Source organism: Schistocerca americana, chromosome 8 (genome assembly GCF_021461395.2).
Source record: "Schistocerca americana isolate TAMUIC-IGC-003095 chromosome 8, iqSchAmer2.1, whole genome shotgun sequence".
NCBI lineage: Eukaryota > Metazoa > Arthropoda > Insecta > Orthoptera > Acrididae > Schistocerca > Schistocerca americana.
Window position 1 is genome coordinate 373,312,288 of NC_060126.1, and position 20,020 is coordinate 373,332,307.

At 44.5% G+C, this 20,020-nt stretch overlaps 1 protein-coding gene across 1 annotated transcript in view; it reads left to right on the forward strand.

Annotated features, from left to right (window-relative positions):
• The window catches only part of LOC124544939, a 76,045-nt gene that overhangs the window by 32,014 nt on the left and 24,011 nt on the right, over positions 1-20,020 (forward strand). Inside the window, exons 4-5 of the mRNA XM_047123686.1 lie at positions 7,260-7,426; positions 18,337-18,777. Of these exons, the coding sequence (XP_046979642.1) occupies positions 7,260-7,426; positions 18,337-18,777 (608 nt within the window). The remainder of the gene's footprint in view (positions 1-7,259; positions 7,427-18,336; positions 18,778-20,020) is intronic.

Below are 20,020 nucleotides of genomic sequence, written 5' to 3' on the forward strand. Positions count from 1 at the left end.
CTTTATTTGAAAACCCTCTAGTGGACATAGTTGCGGATATTGTAGGTGGCACAACACTTCGAATTTTCCGCCTCTTACTTGGACGTGAACGCGTTGATTCTGGCTGTGCGAATGCCTGTTCGATCTGTGTTGCATAGAGGTCAGGAGTCTGGTTCACTGTGCATCGGTTTCTCATCAAACAGGGTCACACTCTGCGTATAGAAGTCTATAATCATTTGCAGTTGTAACGTGATTTAGGTTCGACACATCCTACGCAAGATCCTTCCTTATTGTTTGATAAAAATAATAAGTTTCATTGTCAGTAGGGAGTGGGTTCAAGTCGGGATCCAACACTCAGTCTAAATATGTTACGGAGTCTGTTAACAGCGCATCGTTTGCTGCAGAGCGAAAGTTTCATTGTTTATGGCGTATGCTTAATTTTTTAGCCGTATGAGTACTGTGAATTTTAGTGAGAATAATCGAGCCGTCCAGAAATACACAGTAACTGGTTTGAATAAACACATTAAAAGTCAGGTAACAGTGAGGACCATCCGAGATGGCTAATCTGATATCGGTTGTAAGTGCTTAGCACATTTCGGTATGCGAACGTATATTGTAAACGAATCGTTGGTGTCCAGTAATGAACTACGAGGTTGCATCTGTAGCGATTATGAACTAAGTTGGACTCATGTCCCATCTAGTTGCTCTCTAGACAGACCACAAACCACACATCCCGCAGACGTCCGCTGGAAACATCTTTTCCGAGAGCACCGGCTGCGGGTCCTCATCCGAGGCTGACGTAACTCCATCTTGCAGGAAACACGGCCCGACCATGAGTACTGTCCGGAACGGGATATTACGCAACTGCCGCCTCGGTTCGACATAAACGTCAAATTACTCGTGTTTTCATTGAAACATCTAGAAAACCCGATTGTTTTGGCAGTATCCTGGTTTCACTGCAGGGTTCGCGTCTGATGCGTTTTTACACACAATGGCTTCAGTCTCTTCCTACACACATGGAAAGGAATTTGTGTACACCGTTCGTCCGCTATTGTCGTTGTGTTCTAGATACATATGCGATTCATGCCGCTGTACGATGAATGGTGGACTATGCCAACATTATCACACACACACACACACACACACACACACACACACACACACACACAATATCATCCACCATCTTTTCCATTCTCTCCACGAATGGGTCGGAGGAAAAACGTGTGTACATTTCCACAGGCGCCAAAAACTCCCTTGCCTTATTCTTACTGTGTCTACTAAGGGCGCTCCATGACTAGTATTGTTTATATCGTGCACCATCTTTAGGTTAAGGTCTGTCATAAGTAACGAACTTGTGCAGTTTCAGTATTTTTAATATTTGCCCTTAGATCTTGACTTATACTAAGTTTCGCGTATAAAAGGTCGTATGCAAATGTGAACAGGAAGATAAAGAGGTTAACTATCACTTTGTTTCATTTAAAATAAAGACATTTGCGGCTGAGAACGGCGGCGTTTACACATACTTTCTCTAATTATCCAGTCGTCTTATTATCCAGTTGTTTAGGAAGACTAATCATGTGTTAAGCTGGAAAGGAAATCTAGTCTATCCAAAGAGCAAAATCAAAGGAAACAAGTAACCGCAAAAGTAATCGAGGGGAATGAAAGCTATAAAGGAAAATATTTTATAAGTTCACGGTATTATTAATGTAACTTAAAACTTCCATTGCAGCCACCACTCGACCCTCCCATTCTCCCGAACGATTCAACCACCACTAACTTCAGACGTATCTCCACTTACGTATATGCTGTACAAATAAGCCACTGTACAGTGCATGGTTGAGGGTAGTCGTAGTTCCCCCAGTCGATGCTGAGCAGGTTAAGGTCATCATCTAGAATAGCAGAGTTGGCGAATTTCATCCCTGACAGCTGCGGTGGGCTTGTAGCGAGTGCTTCACGCGCCTCTCTCAACCAGTCATGTAGCGCTATTTTGAATAATTCCCTGTAGCAGTGCCTCAGGTTTGGCACAATTCTAGAGAAAACTGTTATTTCGCCTGGGACAATTTATTTTCCGGAAATGAAAGCTGGCAACAGCACTGCCAGCTGCCAGACGTATTTCTTCGTCGCGTCTACTATAGCACCATATGGTTGTGGTTTTACCTTGCTATCTAGTTTTGGCTATCTTTTAACGACCGTATGACTGATTGGTGTGAATCTGATGGTGGGCAGGAACATATGACTACTGAGAGCGGTTACTCTTGTCCACATTTGTTCACCCTTGTATTCATTTGTGATTTCGTTTGACGTAATGATTCTTCTTGTCGCTGTAAACACTCCCCCTCAGGGAGAGTCTAATCCGGCAGTTAAGAACAAATTTTTCTAAGATTATCATCTCATTGTTTGTATCCAGTTTGCTGGCAGAATTGCTTTATTTGTTGTTGTTGTGGTCTTCAGTCCTGAGACTGGTTTGATGCAGCTCTCCATGCTACTCTATCCTGTGCAAGCTTTTTCATCTCCCAGTACCTACTGCAACCTACATACTTCTGAATCTGCTTAATGTAGTCATCTATTGGTCTGTCTCTACGATTTTTACCCTCCTGCTGCCCTCCAATGCTAAATTTGTGATACCTTGATGCCTCAGAACATGTCCTACCAACCGGTTCCTTCTTCTCGTCAAGTTGTGCCACAAACTCCTCCCCAATTCTATTCAATACCTCCTCATTAGTTATGTGATCTACCCATCTAATCCTCAGCATTCTTCTATAGCACCACATTTCGAAAGCTTCTATTCTCTTCTTGCCCAAACTATTTATCGTCCATATTTCACTTCCATACATGGCTACACTCCATACGAATACTTTCAGAAATGACTTCCTGACACTTATCAAATTGTTAACAAATTTCTCTTCTTCAGAAACGCTTTCCTTGCCATTGCCAGTCTAGATTTTATATCCTCTCTACTTCGACCATCATCAGTTATTTTGCTCCCCAAATAGCAAAACTCCTTTACTACTTTATGTGCCTCATTTTCTAATCTAATTCCCTCAGCATCACCCGACTTAATTAGACTACATTCCATTATCCTTGTTTTGTTTTTGTTGATGTTCATCTTATATCCTCCTTTCAAGACACTGTCCATTCCATTCAATTGCTCTTCCAAGTCCTTTGCTGTCTCTGACAGAATTACAATGTCATAGGCGAACCTCAAAGTTTATATTTCTTCTCCATGAATTTTAAAACCTACTCCGAATTTTTCGTTTGTTTCCTTTACTGCTTGCTCAATATACAGATTGAACAACATCGGGGAGAGGCTACAACCCTATCTTACTCCATTCCCAACCACTGCTTCCCTTTCATGTCCCTCGACTCTTATAACTGCCATCTGGTTTCTGTACAAATTGTAAACAGCCTTTCGCTCCCTGTATTTTACCCCTGCCACCTTTAGAATTTGAAAGAGAGTATACCAGTCAACACTGTCAAAAGCTTTCTCTAAGTCTACAAATGCTAGAAACGTAGGTTTGCCTTTCCTTAATCTTTCTTCTAAGATAAGTCGTAAGGTCAGTATTGCCTCACGTGTTCCAGTGTTTCTACGGAATCCATACTGATCTTCCCCGAGGTTGGCTTCTACTAGTTTTTCCATTCGTCTGTAAAGAATTCGTGTTAATATTTTGCAGCTGTGACTTATTAAACTGATAGTTCGGTAATTTTCACATATGTCAACACCTGCTTTCTTTGGGATTGGAATTATTATATTCTTCTTGAAGTCTAAATTTTCCTGTAGGCAGTATCTATCTTACCCCTAGTGAGATAGGCCTCTACATCCTTACATTTGTCCTCTAGCCATCCCTGCTTAGCCGTTTTGCACTTCCTGTCGATCTCATTTTTGAGACGTTTTTATTCCTTTTTGTCTGCTTCATTTACTGCATTTTTATATTTTCTCCTTTCATCAATTAAATTCAATATTTCTTCTGTTACCCAAGGATTTCTACTAGCCCTCGTCTTTTTACCTACTTGATCCTCTGCTGCCTTCGCTACCTCGTCCCTCAAAGCTACCCATTCTTCTTCTACTGTATTTCTTTCCCCCATTCCTGTCAATTGTTCCCTTATGCTCTCCCTGAAGCTCTGTACAACCTCTGGTTTAGTCAGTTTATCCAGGTCCCATCTCCTTAAATTCCCACCTTTTTGCAGTTTCTTCAGTTTTAGTCTACAGGTCATAACCAATAGATTGTGGTCAGAGTCCACATCTGCCCCTGGAAATGTCTTACAATTTAAAACCTGGTTCCTAAATCTCTGTCTTACCATTATATAATCTATCTGATACCTATTAGTATCTCCAGGGTTCTTCCATGTATACAACCTTCTTTCATGATTCTTTAACCAAGTGTTAGTTATGATTATGTTATGCTCTGTGCAAAATTCTACCAGGCGGCTTCCTCTTTCATTTCTTAGCCCCAGTCCATATTCACCTACTATGTTTCCTTCTCTCCCTTTTCCTACACTCGAATTCCAGTCACCCATGACTATTAAATTTTCGTCTCCCTTCACAATCTGAATAATTTCTTTTATTTCATCATACATTTCTTCAATTTCTTCGTCATCTGCAGAGCTAGTTGGCATATAAACTTGTACTACTGTAGTAGGTGTGGGCTTCGTATCTATATTGGCCACAAAAATGCGTTCACTATGCTGTTTGTAGTAGCTTACCCGCATTCCTATTATCGTATTCATTATTAAACCTACTCCTGCATTACCCCTATTTGATTTTGTGTTTATAACCCTGTAGTCACCTGACCAGAAGTCTTGTTCCTCCTGCCAACGAACTTCACTAATTCCCACTATATCTAACTTCAACCTATCCATTTCCCTTTTTAAATTTTCTAACCTACCTGCCCGATTAAGGGATCTGACATTCCACGCTCCGATCCGTAGAACGCCAGTTTTCTTTCTCCTGATAACGACGTCCTCTTGAGTAGTCCCCGCCCGGAGATCCGAATGGGGGACTATTTTACCTCCGGAATATTTTACCCAAGAGGACGCCATCATCATTTAATCATACAGTAAAGCTGCATGTCCTCGGGAAAAATTACGGCCGTAGTTTCCCCTTGCTTTCAGCCGTTCGCAGCACCAGCACAGCAAGGCCGTTTTGGTTATTGTTACAAGGCCAGATCAGTCAATCATCCAGACTGTTGCCCTAGCACCTACTGAAAAGGTTGCTGCCCCTCTTCAGGAACCACACGTTTGTCTGGCCATTCAACAGATACCCCTCCGTTGTGGTTGCACCTACATTGCGGCTATCTGTATCGCTGAGGCACGCAAGCCTCCCCATCAACGGCAAGGTCCATGGTTCTTGGGGGGGGGGGGGGGGGGGGGGAATTTCTTTATATGACAATATTTTTTCTGTGCGTTGGGGTTTTGCACAATCTAAAAACAGAAAAGTGGCGCCATAGGTGTTGGAGGTATATGTCCGTACGCGTGTTTCTCAGAACATAGGTGTGGTAAAATATTTTCTGGGATTATCGTACAACGTTCTACTCACTTTTCTTCTTTTCTAAAAATATACTGAATATTTTACAGGATTCTGTTCGTTCTACTCTACTGCACGGCAACTGATACACACGAATGTCGTAATCTCTGTCACGTATGAGTCTCAGAGCTGATTAAGCACTAAAATCGGTCCACTTCAATTTTTCTTCTAGACCATTCCCTTCCTATTGGCACACCAATCCCAAAAGGTAAAATGTCATCGGGATTTTAGGGGTGGGACAGATGTCTTAATCCAACACTTTTTTCCCCGTTTGTAGATACCAGTCCGCCCCGATAGCTGAGTGGTCAGTGCGGCAGTCTGTCGCGCCAAGGGGCTCGGTTTCGATTCCCGGATGGGTCGGAGATTTTCTCCGCTCAGAGACTGGGTGTTGTGTTGTCCTCATTATAATTTCATCTTCATCAGTGGAAGGCAACGGGAAACCACCACTGGAATCACTTCCCTAGACGCTCATGCGGTGCACCTCTCTGACGAGGCTTCCCCCATGACAAGACCTGCCGTAATGCAAAACACAAAGTTTTTTTTAAGTAGATACCAAGTGTACTAACAGTTGTTCTTGAACTTCACACTTATGCTAGAATATATTCTTTTAACTCATTCTGTATATGCGAACAGAAAATTTGGATATCTACACCAGGAATGAACGAACCGCTAACATCAAAACTTGACAGAGTGTGCTTCTGAAAGATACTTTTACAGTCCTATAGATTATCTCTCAATTTCTCATCAAAAGTATGTTGTTGAGTCTGGAATACTTAACTACTGTACTGCTATTGAAAGTGTGTGTAGAGCCGCAGCGTGTTTTTATCTTTCTGTCTCATCAGGTCTAGAATATAATATATTAACGCTGATAGTGTAGCGCTGTTTACGTGGTGACTGAAAAAAGCTGTGAGAATGAGTGTGGCAGCGTTATGGTCGCTGTGTGTCCTGAAGGTTAGCAAAATTTTTAAATGTAGGCGAACAGACGTGGTGCAGAAGTGTTGACACTCTTTGTCCTGACAAACACAGTAATTAAAAGATGGATCGCTTAACTCAACATAAATCTGAATATGAACATTTCGTTGGAACCCACTGTGTGGATTTGCTCCAGGATTTTGCCATTCACTGTAGAACTATGAGGCACAGTCACATTATGAGCAGTGACTACTGAAACTGATTTAAAGATACGATAGGTGCTGATTTTTCGTGGTGACTATATAGAGCACTAAATAAAAATGTATGACAAATTCCAATTTGTAACACTGTTAGTTGGTACACGTGCGCGGTCAAAAATTCTTTAACTTTATTTATTCATATGGTATTCCTACAGCACCACTGTCAGGAGATGATACCCATGCTCTTACAGTTTGTAGTAGTTGCCTGTTCTGTAGGCGGTGTTTTCTTTGGCCTTCCTAAATCTTTCTTTCACTTGACTGTGATATCTGGCACATTATAAACTTCTAGTTTTTTACCTGTGGAAGCTATTTTCGCTTTTAATCGCATAGCCTAAGTTACTTTCCAGACTTTTTCTGTATCACAGATCTGAGTTAAAAAATCTCATCTTTACATTCTCTAGCATTGAAATCGTTTGACATGCTATTATCCAGCTATCATTACCGTACGACAACATCTGATTGCAAATTTTCACTTTAATTTCTGCTCTTGTATTATTTTCTAATTTTCTGTGTAAGGTATGGCAGATTGAACTTTTGATGTCTGCGGAACGTTTATCTGCTCACATCTGTTCTTTGTAAATTGACAGAATACACCTTGAACACGTCCCAGACGTGTTGTGCAGTCCCGACGTGAGGCGCAACGACGAAACCGAGGACACGAGTGACGAAGATATTGACTTCTTCGTTCAAGGGTTCTTGGAAAACTGGAGCACTTATTTCAGGTGTAATTTCCAAAGAGCTAACAACACTACAGGTACGTTTTTGAATTAAGCGCGTCCTGTTCTACATTAAAAATAACCTTTCGACCATGAGTTATATTTCACGAAGCTATACCTTCATTTTGGGCAGCGGTAGGCAATACTTCTCAGACATATAAAGGGTTATTTATTGTCTCTGAATCCCACATACGGTTTCGAAACCGACGAAGTATTTGTCTAGGCTATTCACTCATGTTATGAAATGACAATTGTTTATGGAAATGATTATCATAAATAATAAATCCCAGTACAATAACGAAGATAATATTCTAGAACACGTGTCGGACTTGAATTGTTAGGGCCTAATATAAGCGTCAATGAGATACTGGCCTAAGATCAGGTAGATTTTCGGAATTACGGAACATGTTTTATGCTCACGCATTATGACGGTCCTGGAGTACGAAAATCTCCTCTATAAAAATCACTTTGGGTTCTGCAAATAGAGATCTCGCTCGTCATCTATGAGATACAGAGGGCCATGTATTTATAATTTAGGTAGTTCCGTAAGGGAGTGTTATAGAGCCGCTGCAATTTACTATTTATATTAATGCTGTTATGGGGAAAGTAAAGAGGCCTTTGGAGAAAAGAAAAAAACAGCTGTTTGAATATCAGGAGCTCAGATGGAAAACCAGTCATAAGCAAAGAAGGGAAAACTGAAAGGTTGATCGAGAATGTAGGTGGTCTATACAAGGAAATGCACTTGAAGGCAGTGTTATGGAAACGGAAGAGAACGTAGATGTAGGTGGGATGGGAGATATGATACCGTGAGAGGAATTTGTCAGAGCACCAAACGACGTAAGTCAAACCGAAGCCCCGGAAGTAGACGACATTTCGTCAGAACTACTGATAGCCTTGGTAGAGGCGTCTTTTGGCCAAGGATGCACTCTGCTTTTTATGTCCTCTTTGCTGCGTCCATCGTGTGCTACTTGGGTGCCAGGAAGAATCCTTCACTTCGCCCTCTTCGCAGACACCAAGTCTTATGTCAAGTTTATCGCTAAAATCATTAGTCATTCTTGAATTTATACCCAGTCGATAGTGCGAGCTCATCAGATCGTTCATTCCCTTGAAGGCGTTCTGCAACTCTTCCTCCCTTTCACTGAGGATAACAAAGGCATCATCGAATCATATTGTGGATATCCATTCGCACTGAATTCTAATCGCAATGTTCTTTCTGTTTCTGTCATTGCTTCGTCGATATATAGGTTGAATACCAGGAGATCGAAAGACTATATCCCTGCCTAACGCACTTTTTAATCCGAGTATTTCGTTCTTGCCCTTGCATTCTTATTATTCCGTCTTGGTTCTTGTACATATTGTACTATTACCCGTCTTTCCATATACACTAATCGGAAGTAGCCAGACGGTTGTTAATGGACGTTCATACTGCCTTCAAGACGGCTTGAACGATGCTGGGAAATCCATCAGTGAGGTGTCTCAGTGTCTGTGGGGGAAGCCGAAATCTGAGAAGGTGGAGATGTTGAAAGCTGCGGTCTGACTCAATGTTCACATTCTAACTGATCCCAAATGTCTTACACTAGATTTAGATCGGGGCTCTCGGCAGACCTCTCCATTTCAGGAACAAACAACTGTCTTATGGATGCTGCTTTATGACAGTGTGCATTGTCATTCTCATACAATCATCGAATTAGAACTGTTACTCTACTGCACGCTGTACATAATGACGTAAAAGTGTCCATATCCTTCCACATTTAGCATTTTCTTAAACACTCCAACCACGAAAAACATCTCCATACCGTAACGCCATCTCCTCTATATTTCAGTGTTGGCGCTATTCATGATGGCAGGTAAATGCACCGGGAATTTGCCAAACCCAAATACTTCCACTGGATTCCCTCACGTTTCCCAGTGACATTACCAGCAGTCGACTTGGGTAGCCTTAGACGGGCTGAAATATCCCTGACATATTTGTTACTCAGGTGACAGGAAATAACTAGTCCACGTTCGAAGTTGCAGAGTTCTCCTGTTGTTACTCCTTCTTTACTAACAACTCAGTACTCCCCGCCTTCTTTTATACCAGCGGGTCCGCTTCTCCTGACATTCAGTGGTCAATTCCGAATTACATAGGATGCCCGGATGCTTTGATCAGACCGTGTTTCTTACATCTATGCTCCTGACAATTTCGAATAACTTGCTCTTTCGCAATCTGCTAGCTCCATATCATAAATGTAAGATCCATTCAGTCAGACCTCTGGGCTGGGCGTCGTGCTCCATCATTCTTCCATGCGAACAAAACAAGGTACCAGAGATCAATTTTCCAAATACAACGGTTCTCGGGAAGGAACCAATGGTGTCATTAGCGAGATAGTTTTCTCCTGTGCTTTTACGCTTCCTTTACACAGACTTCACAAAACACAAAAATAACTTTCATACAGCAATGTCGTGAGAGCAGACGATAAAAACAACTTAATAAAATCAAGGGCCAACGATGAGAAACCTAAGTAACTAAGTATTATGTCTTTTACTGTATTGCTTCCCAATATGATAGCAACCATATCAATAAATATTTTTTTAATAATTGGCACTGCCACTTAAAGTGCATTTTTGTCGAACATTATGACCACCGATATAAACCTATCCAGGCGATAGCAGCGGCACCTGGCTTGGAATGACTGCTAGTCACACACACGCACGGCGCATATACACACACCAAAAACGTTTTGCATCACTCCGGAGCCCATAACTCCTGAAGGCAGACGTTGACTGTGGACATTGTATCACAGACATAGTCCCTTTGACTATTCGGAGATGTCACCAAACCCGCTCAAAGACGTAAACAACCATGCATGAGCAGCTCCTATTAAACGGAGGGGGTCCGACAGCCGATCAGTTCCAGTCATTCCACCAGGAACGCTCGTGTTGTCTGCAGTTCAGCCATGCCTAGACGGTCAATGCCGTGGTTCGATCGCGTTCACATTGTTTCTTTGTGCCAGGAAGGGCTCTCAACAAGGGAAGTATCCAGGTGTCTCGGAGTAAACCAAAGCAATATTGTTCGGACATGGAGGACATACAGAGAGACAGGAACTGTCGATGACATGCCTCGCTCAGGCCGTCCAAGGGATAGTACTGCAGTGGATGAGCGTTACCTACGGATAATGGCTAAGAGGAACCCTGACAGCAATGTGAAGCCACAGGACGTCTTGTTACGACTCAAACTGTGCGCAATAGGGTGCATGATGCGCAATTTCACTCCCGATGTCCATGGCGTGGTCCATCTTTGCAACCACGACACCATTAAGCGAGGTACAGATGGACCCAACAACATGCCGAAAGGACCGATCAGGTTTGGCATCACGTTCTCTTCACCGATGAGTGTCGCATATGAATTCAACCAGACAGTCGTCGGAGACGTGTTTGGAGGCAACCCGGTCAGGTTGAACGCTTTAGACACATTGTCCAGCGAGGTTCCCTGCTGTTTTAGGGCCGCATTATGTGAGGCCGACGTACGCCGCTGGTGGCCATGGAAGACGCCTAACGGCTGTACGATTCGTGAATGCCATCCTCCGACCTATAGTGCAACCACATCGGCAGCATATTGGCGAGGCATTCGTCCTCATGGACGACAATTCGCGCCCCCATCGTGCACATCTTGTGTATGACTTCCTTCAGGATAAGAACATCGCTCGACTAGAGTGGCCAGCATCTTCTCCAGACATGAACCCTATCCAACATGCCAGGGACAGGTTGAAAATGGCTGTTTATGACCCACCAACCACTCTGAGGGATCTTCTCCGAATCGACGTTGGGGAGTGGGACAATCTGAACCAACAGTGCCTTGATGAACTTATGGGTAGTACGCCACGACGAATATAGGTATGCATCAGTGCAAAAGGACGTGCTACTGGGTATTAGAGGTACCGGTGTGTACAGCAATCTGGACCACCACCTCTGAAGCTCTTGCTGTATGGTGGTTCAACATGCAATGTGTGGCATTCATGAGCAATAAAAAGGGGCAGAAATAATGTTTATGTTGATCTGTATTCCAATTTTCTGTACACGTTCCGAAACTCTCGTAACCGAGGTGATGCAAATTTTTTTTTTATGTGTGTAGTATCAGTGAGCATGCTGTCGATTTGTAGAAGGGGGAAGACGCGCGCTCTATCTGCGCTTGAACGAAGGAAGATTCTGATGGCCCGGAGGCTCGGCAAGAGCATTTCGCGAACAGCATGACTTATCGAGTGTTCAAGGAGTGCTGTGGTGAGTGTCTTCAACACCTGGCGGAACCAAGGTGAAACCACGTCCAGACGTGGGATTGGGCGCCCAACCCTCATTACAGATGTTGAACGTCGAAGGCTGGGCAGACTGGTAACACAGGAGAGGCGGCGAAGTGTGGCTGAACTAGCATCAGACTTTAACGCTGAACACATAGGGCATGGAATACTCCTTTCGATCGGCCTCCACAGTCGACGATCCATAGGTATGCCAGAAATGGGCACGTGACCATTGGCACTGATCGATGGCGCAGTGGCAGAGCGTTGCATGGTCTGTTGAATACAGAGTGATGCAGATGCTGTCGAGCGTCCTTGATACTTTGGTCACTGGAACCTCCGCAAATATATAAATATATATTTTTTGTTTACTTGAATTCGACATGTTGTGCGTCTATATAAAGCTCCTGACGACTTGGACATGCCGGCCGGAGTGGCCGTGCGGTTCTAGGCGGTACAGTCTGGAACCGGGCGACCGCTGCGGTCGCAGGTTTGAATCCTGCCTCGAGAATGGATGTGTGGGATGTCCTTAGGTTAGTTAGGTTTAATTAGTTCTAAGTTCTAGGCGACTTATGACCTCAGAAGTTAAGTCGCATAGTGCTCAGAGCCATTTGAACCATTTCACTTGGTCATACACTCCTGGAAATGGAAAAAAGAACACATTGACACCGGGGTGTCAGACCCACCACACTTGCTCCGGACACTGCGAGAGGGCTGTACAAGCAATGATCACACGCACGGCACAGCGGACACACCAGGAACCGCGGTGTTGCCCGTCGAATGGCGCTAGCTGCGCAGCATTTTTGCACCGCCGCCGTCAGTGTCAGCCAGTTTGCCGTGGCATACGGAGCTCCATCGCAGTCTTTAACACTGGTAACACTCCGCGACAGCGTGGACGTGAACCGTATGTGCAGTTGACGGACTTTGAGCGAGGGCGTATAGTGGGCATGCGGGAGGCCGGGTGGATGTACCGCCGAATTGCTCAACACGTGGGGCGTGAGGTCTCCACAGTACATCGATGTTGTCGCCAGTGGTCGGCGGAAGGTGCACGTGCCCGTCGACCTGGGACCGGACCGCAGCGACGCACGGATGCACGCCAAGACCGTAGGATCCTACGCAGTGCCGTAGGGGACCGCACCGCCACTTCCCAGCAAATTAGGGACACTGTTGCTCCTGGGGTATCGGCGAGGACCATTCGCAACCGTCTCCATGAAGCTGGCCTACGGTCCCGCACACCGTTAGGCCGTCTTCCGCTCACGCCCCAACATCGTGCAGCCCGCCTCCAGTGGTGTCGCGACAGGCGTGAATGGAGGGACGAATGGAGACGTGTCGTCTTCAGCGATGAGAGTCGCTTCTGCCTTGATGCCAATGATGGTCGTATGCGTGTTTGGCGCCGTGCAGGTGAGCGCCACAATCAGGACTGCATACGACCGAGGCACACAGGGCCAACACCCGGCATCATGGTGTGGGGAGCGATCTCCTACACTGGCCGTACACTACTGGTGATCGTCGACGGGACACTGAATAGTGCACGGTACATCCAAACCGTCATCGAACCCATCGTTCTACCATTCCTAGACCGGCAAGGGAACTTGCTGTTCCAGCAGGACAATGCACGTCCGCATGTATCCCGTGCCACCCAACGTGCTCTAGAAGGTGTAAGTCAACTACCCTGGCCAGCAAGATCTCCGAATCTGTCCCCGATTGAGCATGTTTGGGACTGGATGAAGCGTCGTCTCACGCGGTCTGCACGTCCAGCACGAACGCTGGTCCAACTGAGGCGCCAGGTGGAAATGGCATGGCAAGCCGTTCCACAGGACTACATCCAGCATCTCTACGATCGTCTCCATGGGAGAATAGCAGCCTGCATTGCTGCGAAAGGTGGATATACACTGTACTAGTGCCGACATTGTGCATGCTCTGTTGCCTGTATCTATGTGCCTGTGGTTCTGTCAGTGTGATCATGTGATGTATCTGACCCCAGGAATGTGTCAATAAAGTTTCCCCTTCCTGGGACAATGAATTCACGGTGTTCTTATTTCAATTTCCTGGAGTGTATAAACAACTCATTCCATCGTGTAGCAATGCAATCGACAATTTACGGAGCGGAATGCAATCATAAACTTTCTTAAGCTCAACGAAAACCACGTGGGTCTCTAAATTCGTGGTCAGTGTTGCCGCCAAGCCGGTGCTTGACGTCCGGCATGGAACTCATCCTGTTCTTCTTCGTTTTTTTTTTTTTTTTTGGGTCATCAGTCTACTGACTGGTTTGATGCGGCCCGCCACCAATTCCTTTCCTGTGCTAACCTCTTCATCTTCATCTCAGAGTAGCACTTGCAACCTACGTCCTCAATTATTTGCTTGACGTATTCCAATCTCTGTCTTCCTCTACAGTTTTTGCCCTCTACAGCTCCCTCTGGTACCATGGAAGTCATTCCCTCATGTCTTAGCAGATGTCCTATCATCCTGTCCCATCTCCTTATCAGTGTTTTCCACATATTCCTTTCCTCTCCGATTCTGCGTAGAACCTCCTCATTCCTTACCTTATCAGTCCACCTAATGTTCAACATTCTTCTATAGCACCACATCTCAAATGCTTCGATTCTCTTCTGTTCCGGTTTTCCCACAGTCCATGTTTCACTACCATACAATGCTGTACTCCAGACGTACATCCTCAGAAATTTCTTCCACAAATTAAGGCCGGTATTTGATATTAGTAGACTTCTCTTGGCCAGAAATGCCTTTTTTGCCATAGCGAGTCAGCTTTTGATGTCCTCCTTGCTCCGTCAGTCATTGGATATTTTACTGCCCAGGTAGCAGAATTCATTAACTTCATTGACTTCGTGACCATCAATCCTGATGTTAAGTTTCTCGCTGTTCTCATTTCTACTACTTCTCATTACCTTCGTCTTTCTCCGATTTACTCTCAAACCATACTGTGTACTCATTAGACTGTTCATTCCGTTCAGCAGATCATTTAATTCTTCTTCACTTTCACTCAGGATAGCAATGTCATCAGCGAATCGTATCATTGATATCCTTTCACCTTGTATTTTAATTCTACTCCTGAACGTTTCTTTTATTTCCATCATTGCGTCCTCGATGTACAGATTGAAGAGTAGGGGCGAAAGGCTACAGCCTTGTCTTACACCCTTCTTAATACGAGCACTTCGTTCTTGATCGTCCACTCTTATTATTCCCTCTTCGTTGTTGTACATATTGTATATGACCCGTCTCTCCCTGTAGCTTTCCCATACTTTTTTCAGAATCTCGAACAGCTTGCACCATTTTATATTGTCGAACGCTTTTTCCAGGTCGACAAATCCTATGAAAGTGTCTTGATTTTTCTTTAGCCTTGCTTCCATTATTAGCCGTAACGTCAGAATTGCCTCTCTCGTCCCTTTACTTTTCCTAAAGCCAAACTGATCGTCACCTAGCGCATTCTCAATTTTCTTTTCCATTCTTCTGTATATTATTCTTGTAAGCAGCTTCGATGCATGAGCTGTTAAGCTGATTGTGCGATAATTCTCGCACTTGTCAGCTCTTGCCGTCTTCGGAATTGTGTGGATGATGCTTTTCCAAAAGTCAGATGGTATATCGCCAGACTCATATATTCTACACACCAACGTGATTAGTCGTTTTGTTGCCACTTCCCCCAACGATTTTAGAAATTCTGATGGAATGTTATCTATCCCTTCTGCCTTATAAGTCCTCCAAAGCTCTTTTAAATTCCGATTCTAATACTGGATCCCCTAGCTCTTCTAAATCGACTCCTGTTTCTTCTTCTATCACATCAGACAAATCTTCAGCCTCATAGAGGCTTTCAATGTATTCTTTCCACTTATCTACTCTCTCCTCTGCATTTAACAGTGGAATTCCCGTTGCACTCTTAATGTTACCACCGTTGCTTTTAATGTCACCAAAGGTTGTTTTGACTTTCCTGTATGCTGAGTCTGTCCTTTCGACAATCATATTTTTTTCGATGTCTTCACATTTTTCCTGCAGCCATTTCGTCTTAGCTCCCCTGCACTTCCTATTTATTTCATTCCTCAGCGACTTGTATTTCTGTATTCCTGATTTTCCCGGAACATGTTTGTACTTCCTCCTTTCATCAATCAACTGAAGTATTTCTTCTGTTACCCATGGTTTCTTCGCAGCTACCTTATTTGTACCTATGTTTTCCTTCCCAACTTCTGTGATGGCCCTTTTTAGAGATGTCCATTCCCCTTCAACTCTACTGCCTACTGCGCTATTCCTTATTGCTGTATCTATAGCGTTAGAGAACTTCAAACGTATCTCGTCATTCCTTAGTACTTCCGTATCCCACTTCTTTGCGTATTGATTCTTCCTGACTAATGTCTTGAACTTCAGCCTACTCTTCATCACTACTATATTGTGATCTGCTCCTGGGTACGCCTTACAATCCAGTATCTGATTTCGGAATCTCTGTCTGACCATGATGTAATCTAATTGAAATCTTCCCGTATCTGCCGGCCTTTTCCAAGTATACCTCCTCCTCTTGTGATTCTTGAACAGGGTATTCGCTATTACTAGCTGAAACTTGTTACAGAACTCAATTAGTCTTTCTCCTCTTTCATTCCTTGTCCCAAGCCCATATTCTCCTGTAACCTTTTCTTCTACTCCTTCCCCTACAACTGCATTCCAGTCGCCCATGACTATTAGATTTTCGTCCCCCTTAACATACTGCATTACCCTTTCAATATCCTCATACACTTTCTCTATCTGCCGGCCGGTGTGGCCGTGCGGTTAAAGGCGCTTCAGTCTAGAACCGCGTGACCGCTACGGTCGCAGGTTCGAATCCTGCCTCGGGCATGGATGTGTGTGATGTCCTTAGGTTAGTTAGTTTTAAGTAGTTCTAAGTTCTAGGGGACTGATGACCACAGATGTTAAGTCTCATAGTGCTCAGAGCCATTTGAACCATTTTTTTTTCTCTATCTGTTCATCTTCAACTTGCGACGTCGGCATGTATACCTGAACTATCGTTGCCGGTGTTGGTCTGCTGTCGATTCTGATTAGAACAACCCGGTCACTGAATTGTTCACAGTAACACACCCTCTGCCCTACCTTCCTATTCATAACGAATCCTACACCTGTTATACCATTTTCTGCTGCAGTTGATATTACCCGATACTCATCTGACCAGAAATCCTTGTCTTCCTTCCACTTCACTGACCCCTACTATATCTAGATTGAGCCTTTGCATTTCCCTTTTCAAATTTTCTAGTTTCCCTACCACGTTCAAGCTTCTGACATTCCACGCCCCGACTCATAGAACGTTATCCTTTCGTAGATTATTCAATCTTTTTCTGATGGTAACCTCCCCCTTGGCAGTCCCCTCCCGGAGATCCGAATGGGGGACTAATCCGGAATCTTTTGCCAATGGAGAGATCATCATGACACTTCTTCAATTATAGGCCACATGACCTGTGGATACACTTACGTGTCTTTAATGCAGTGGTTTCCATTGCCTTCTGCATCCTCATGTCGTTGATCATTGCTGATTCTTCCGCCTTTAGGGGCAATTTCCCACCCCTAGGACAAGAGAGTGCCCTGAATCTCTATCCGCTCCTCCACCCTCTTTGACAAGGCCGTTGGCAGAATGTGGCTGACTTCTTATGCCGTAAGTCTTCGGCCGCCAGTGCTGATTATTTAACAAAATTTAGGCAGTGGCGGGGATCGAACCCGGGACCGAAGACGTTTTGATTATGAATCAAAGACGCTACCCCTAGACCACGGGTACTCCCCTCTTCTTCGTACAAATTTGTTATTCGCGTTCGCGCGTTTATAATTTTCTCTTATAATCTAGAGATTGAGTTGGTTATACTTACTCCTCTAGAGTTTGAGCAATTTTGCCCGTCATCCTTTTTACCTATGTTGGACGTGTATGATGTTTTCCATTCTTCTGGTAATTGTTAGGAAGGAATTGAAAACATAGGCCATTAATTTTAGAATTTTGTCTGGTCCAGTTCTGAGCAATTCGGTGGGCTATCCATTTGGATCTGAAGCCAGTCACAATTGGGTACATTGTAGAGAAATTTCCAGCTCGGGTATTTGCCTCACAACCAAGAGAAAGAGACTGAAAACCTTGGTGAGAAGCAGGTGATGCGGGAAGAAAATGTCCAGAGAAAAATAACGAAAGCTGAGTGTATATGTAAGTGTATTTGTTTAAGCGTGAAGTAAACGACACTCTCGATTACCTAGAACGCTGCCTATTGAAGACTATACTCAATTATTTTCTAGGTGTATTCCTGTCTCTGTCTTCCTCTACAGTTTTTACCCTCCACAGCTCCTTCTAGTAGCATGTAAGTTATTCGTCTTAACATATGGCCTACCGTCCTGTCCCTTTCTCTTGTCAGTGTTTTCCACATATTTCTTTCCTCGCCAATTCTGCGGAGAACCACCTCATTCTATACGTTATGAGTCCACCTAATTTTCGGCAATCCTCCGTCGAACCACATCTCAGATGCGTCGACTCTGTTCTTTTTCCTGTTTTCACACAGCCCATGTTTTACTACCATATATATTCTTCGCACATTCCATCTACGAGTGGGGGAGAAACAGGCAGTAGTGCAATAAGAACAGAACATTTCCGCGGATGTTCAGTGTGTGGGTGCAGTTGTAGCCGCGGCTCCCTGCTGTACCAGCGACTACTACCGCAGGCCCGTCGGCGCGCACGCTGCTGCTGTCGGTGGTGCTGGAGCTGGGCCTGAGCTCGGGCCTGTACCGCGGCCGGCCCGTCACCTGGCTGCCGGCGCACACCTGCCGCGAGGCCTGCCCCGAGCGCGCGCCGCGCGCCGACGACCTGCTGCGCCTGACGGGCTCCTACAAGGACGACTACGGCCTCGACGTCACCGTCACGTCGCCGTCGGGCCGCGCCGCCACCTGCGACGTGCCCGAGCGGACCTTCCTCGGCGCCCCGGGGCCGTCCTTCCAGCTGGAGGCCGCCTTCCCCGGCCGCACCCCTCTCGTGTGCCACAGCCACCGCGTGCCCATAGGCCGAGACGTCGACGGCACCGAGTTCTACTTCATCGTCCGTCTGGATGTGGAGTTCGAAGACGCCAAGGTGTTCCGCTGTAAGATGAAGTTTGGAGAGCAGCTGGGTGAGTGCCTTTACTTTGCCTTTCCTATGTACGCGATGGCTATAATTAAACTTTCCCTATTTAACACGTTATAATACGGAAACTAATTACCGTACAAGTACCAGACTTGGCGGCATTAATGTCCATAGTATAGGTGGAAAGAATACATTGAAAGCCTCTATGAAGCTGAAGATTTGTCTGATATGATAGAAGAAGAAACAGGAGTCGATTTAGAAGAGATAGGGGATCCAGTATTAGAATCGGAATTTAAAAGAGCTTTGGAGGACTTATAAGGCAGAAGGGATAGATAACATTCCATCAGAATTTCTAAAATCATTGGGGGAAGTGGCAACAAAACGACTATTCACGTTGGTGTGTAGAATATATGAGTCTGGCGATATACCATCTGACTTTCGGAAAAGCATCATCCGCACAATTCCGAAGACGGCAAGAGCTGACAAGTGCGAGAATTATCGCACAATCAGCTTAACAGCTCATGCATCGAAGCTGCTTACAAGAATAATATACAGAAGAATGGAAAAGAAAATTGAGAATGCGCTAGGTGACGTTCAGTTTGGCATTAGGAAAAGTAAAGGGACGAGAGAGGCAATTCTGACGTTACGGCTAATAATGGAAGCAAGGCTAAAGAAAAATCAAGACACTTTCATAGGATTTGTCGACCTGGAAAAAGCGTTCGACAATATAAAATGGTGCAAGCTGTTCGAGATTCTGAAAAAAGTAGGGGAAAGCTACAGGGAGAGACGGGTCATATACAATATATACAACAACCAGCAGGGAATAATAAGAGTGGACGATCAAGAACGAAGTGCTCGTATTAAGAAGGGTGTAAGACAAGGCTGTAGCCTTTCGCCCCTACTCTTCAATCTGTGCATTGAGGAAGCAATGATGGAAATAAAAGAAAGGTTCAGGAGTGGAATTAAAATACAAGGTGAAAGGATATCAATGATACGATTCGCTGATGACATTGCTATCCTGAGTGAAAGTGAAGAAGAATTAAATGATCTGCTGAACGGAATGAACAGTCTAATGAGTACACAGTATGGTTTGAGAGTAAATCGGAGAAAGACGAAGGTAATGAGAAGTAGTAGAAATGAGAACAGCGAGAAACTTAACATCAGGATTGATGGTCACGAAGTCAATGAAGTTAATGAATTCTGCTACCTGGGCAGTAAAATAACCAACGACGGACGGAGCAAGGAGGACATCAAAAGCAGACTCGCTATGGCAAAAAAGGCATTTCTGG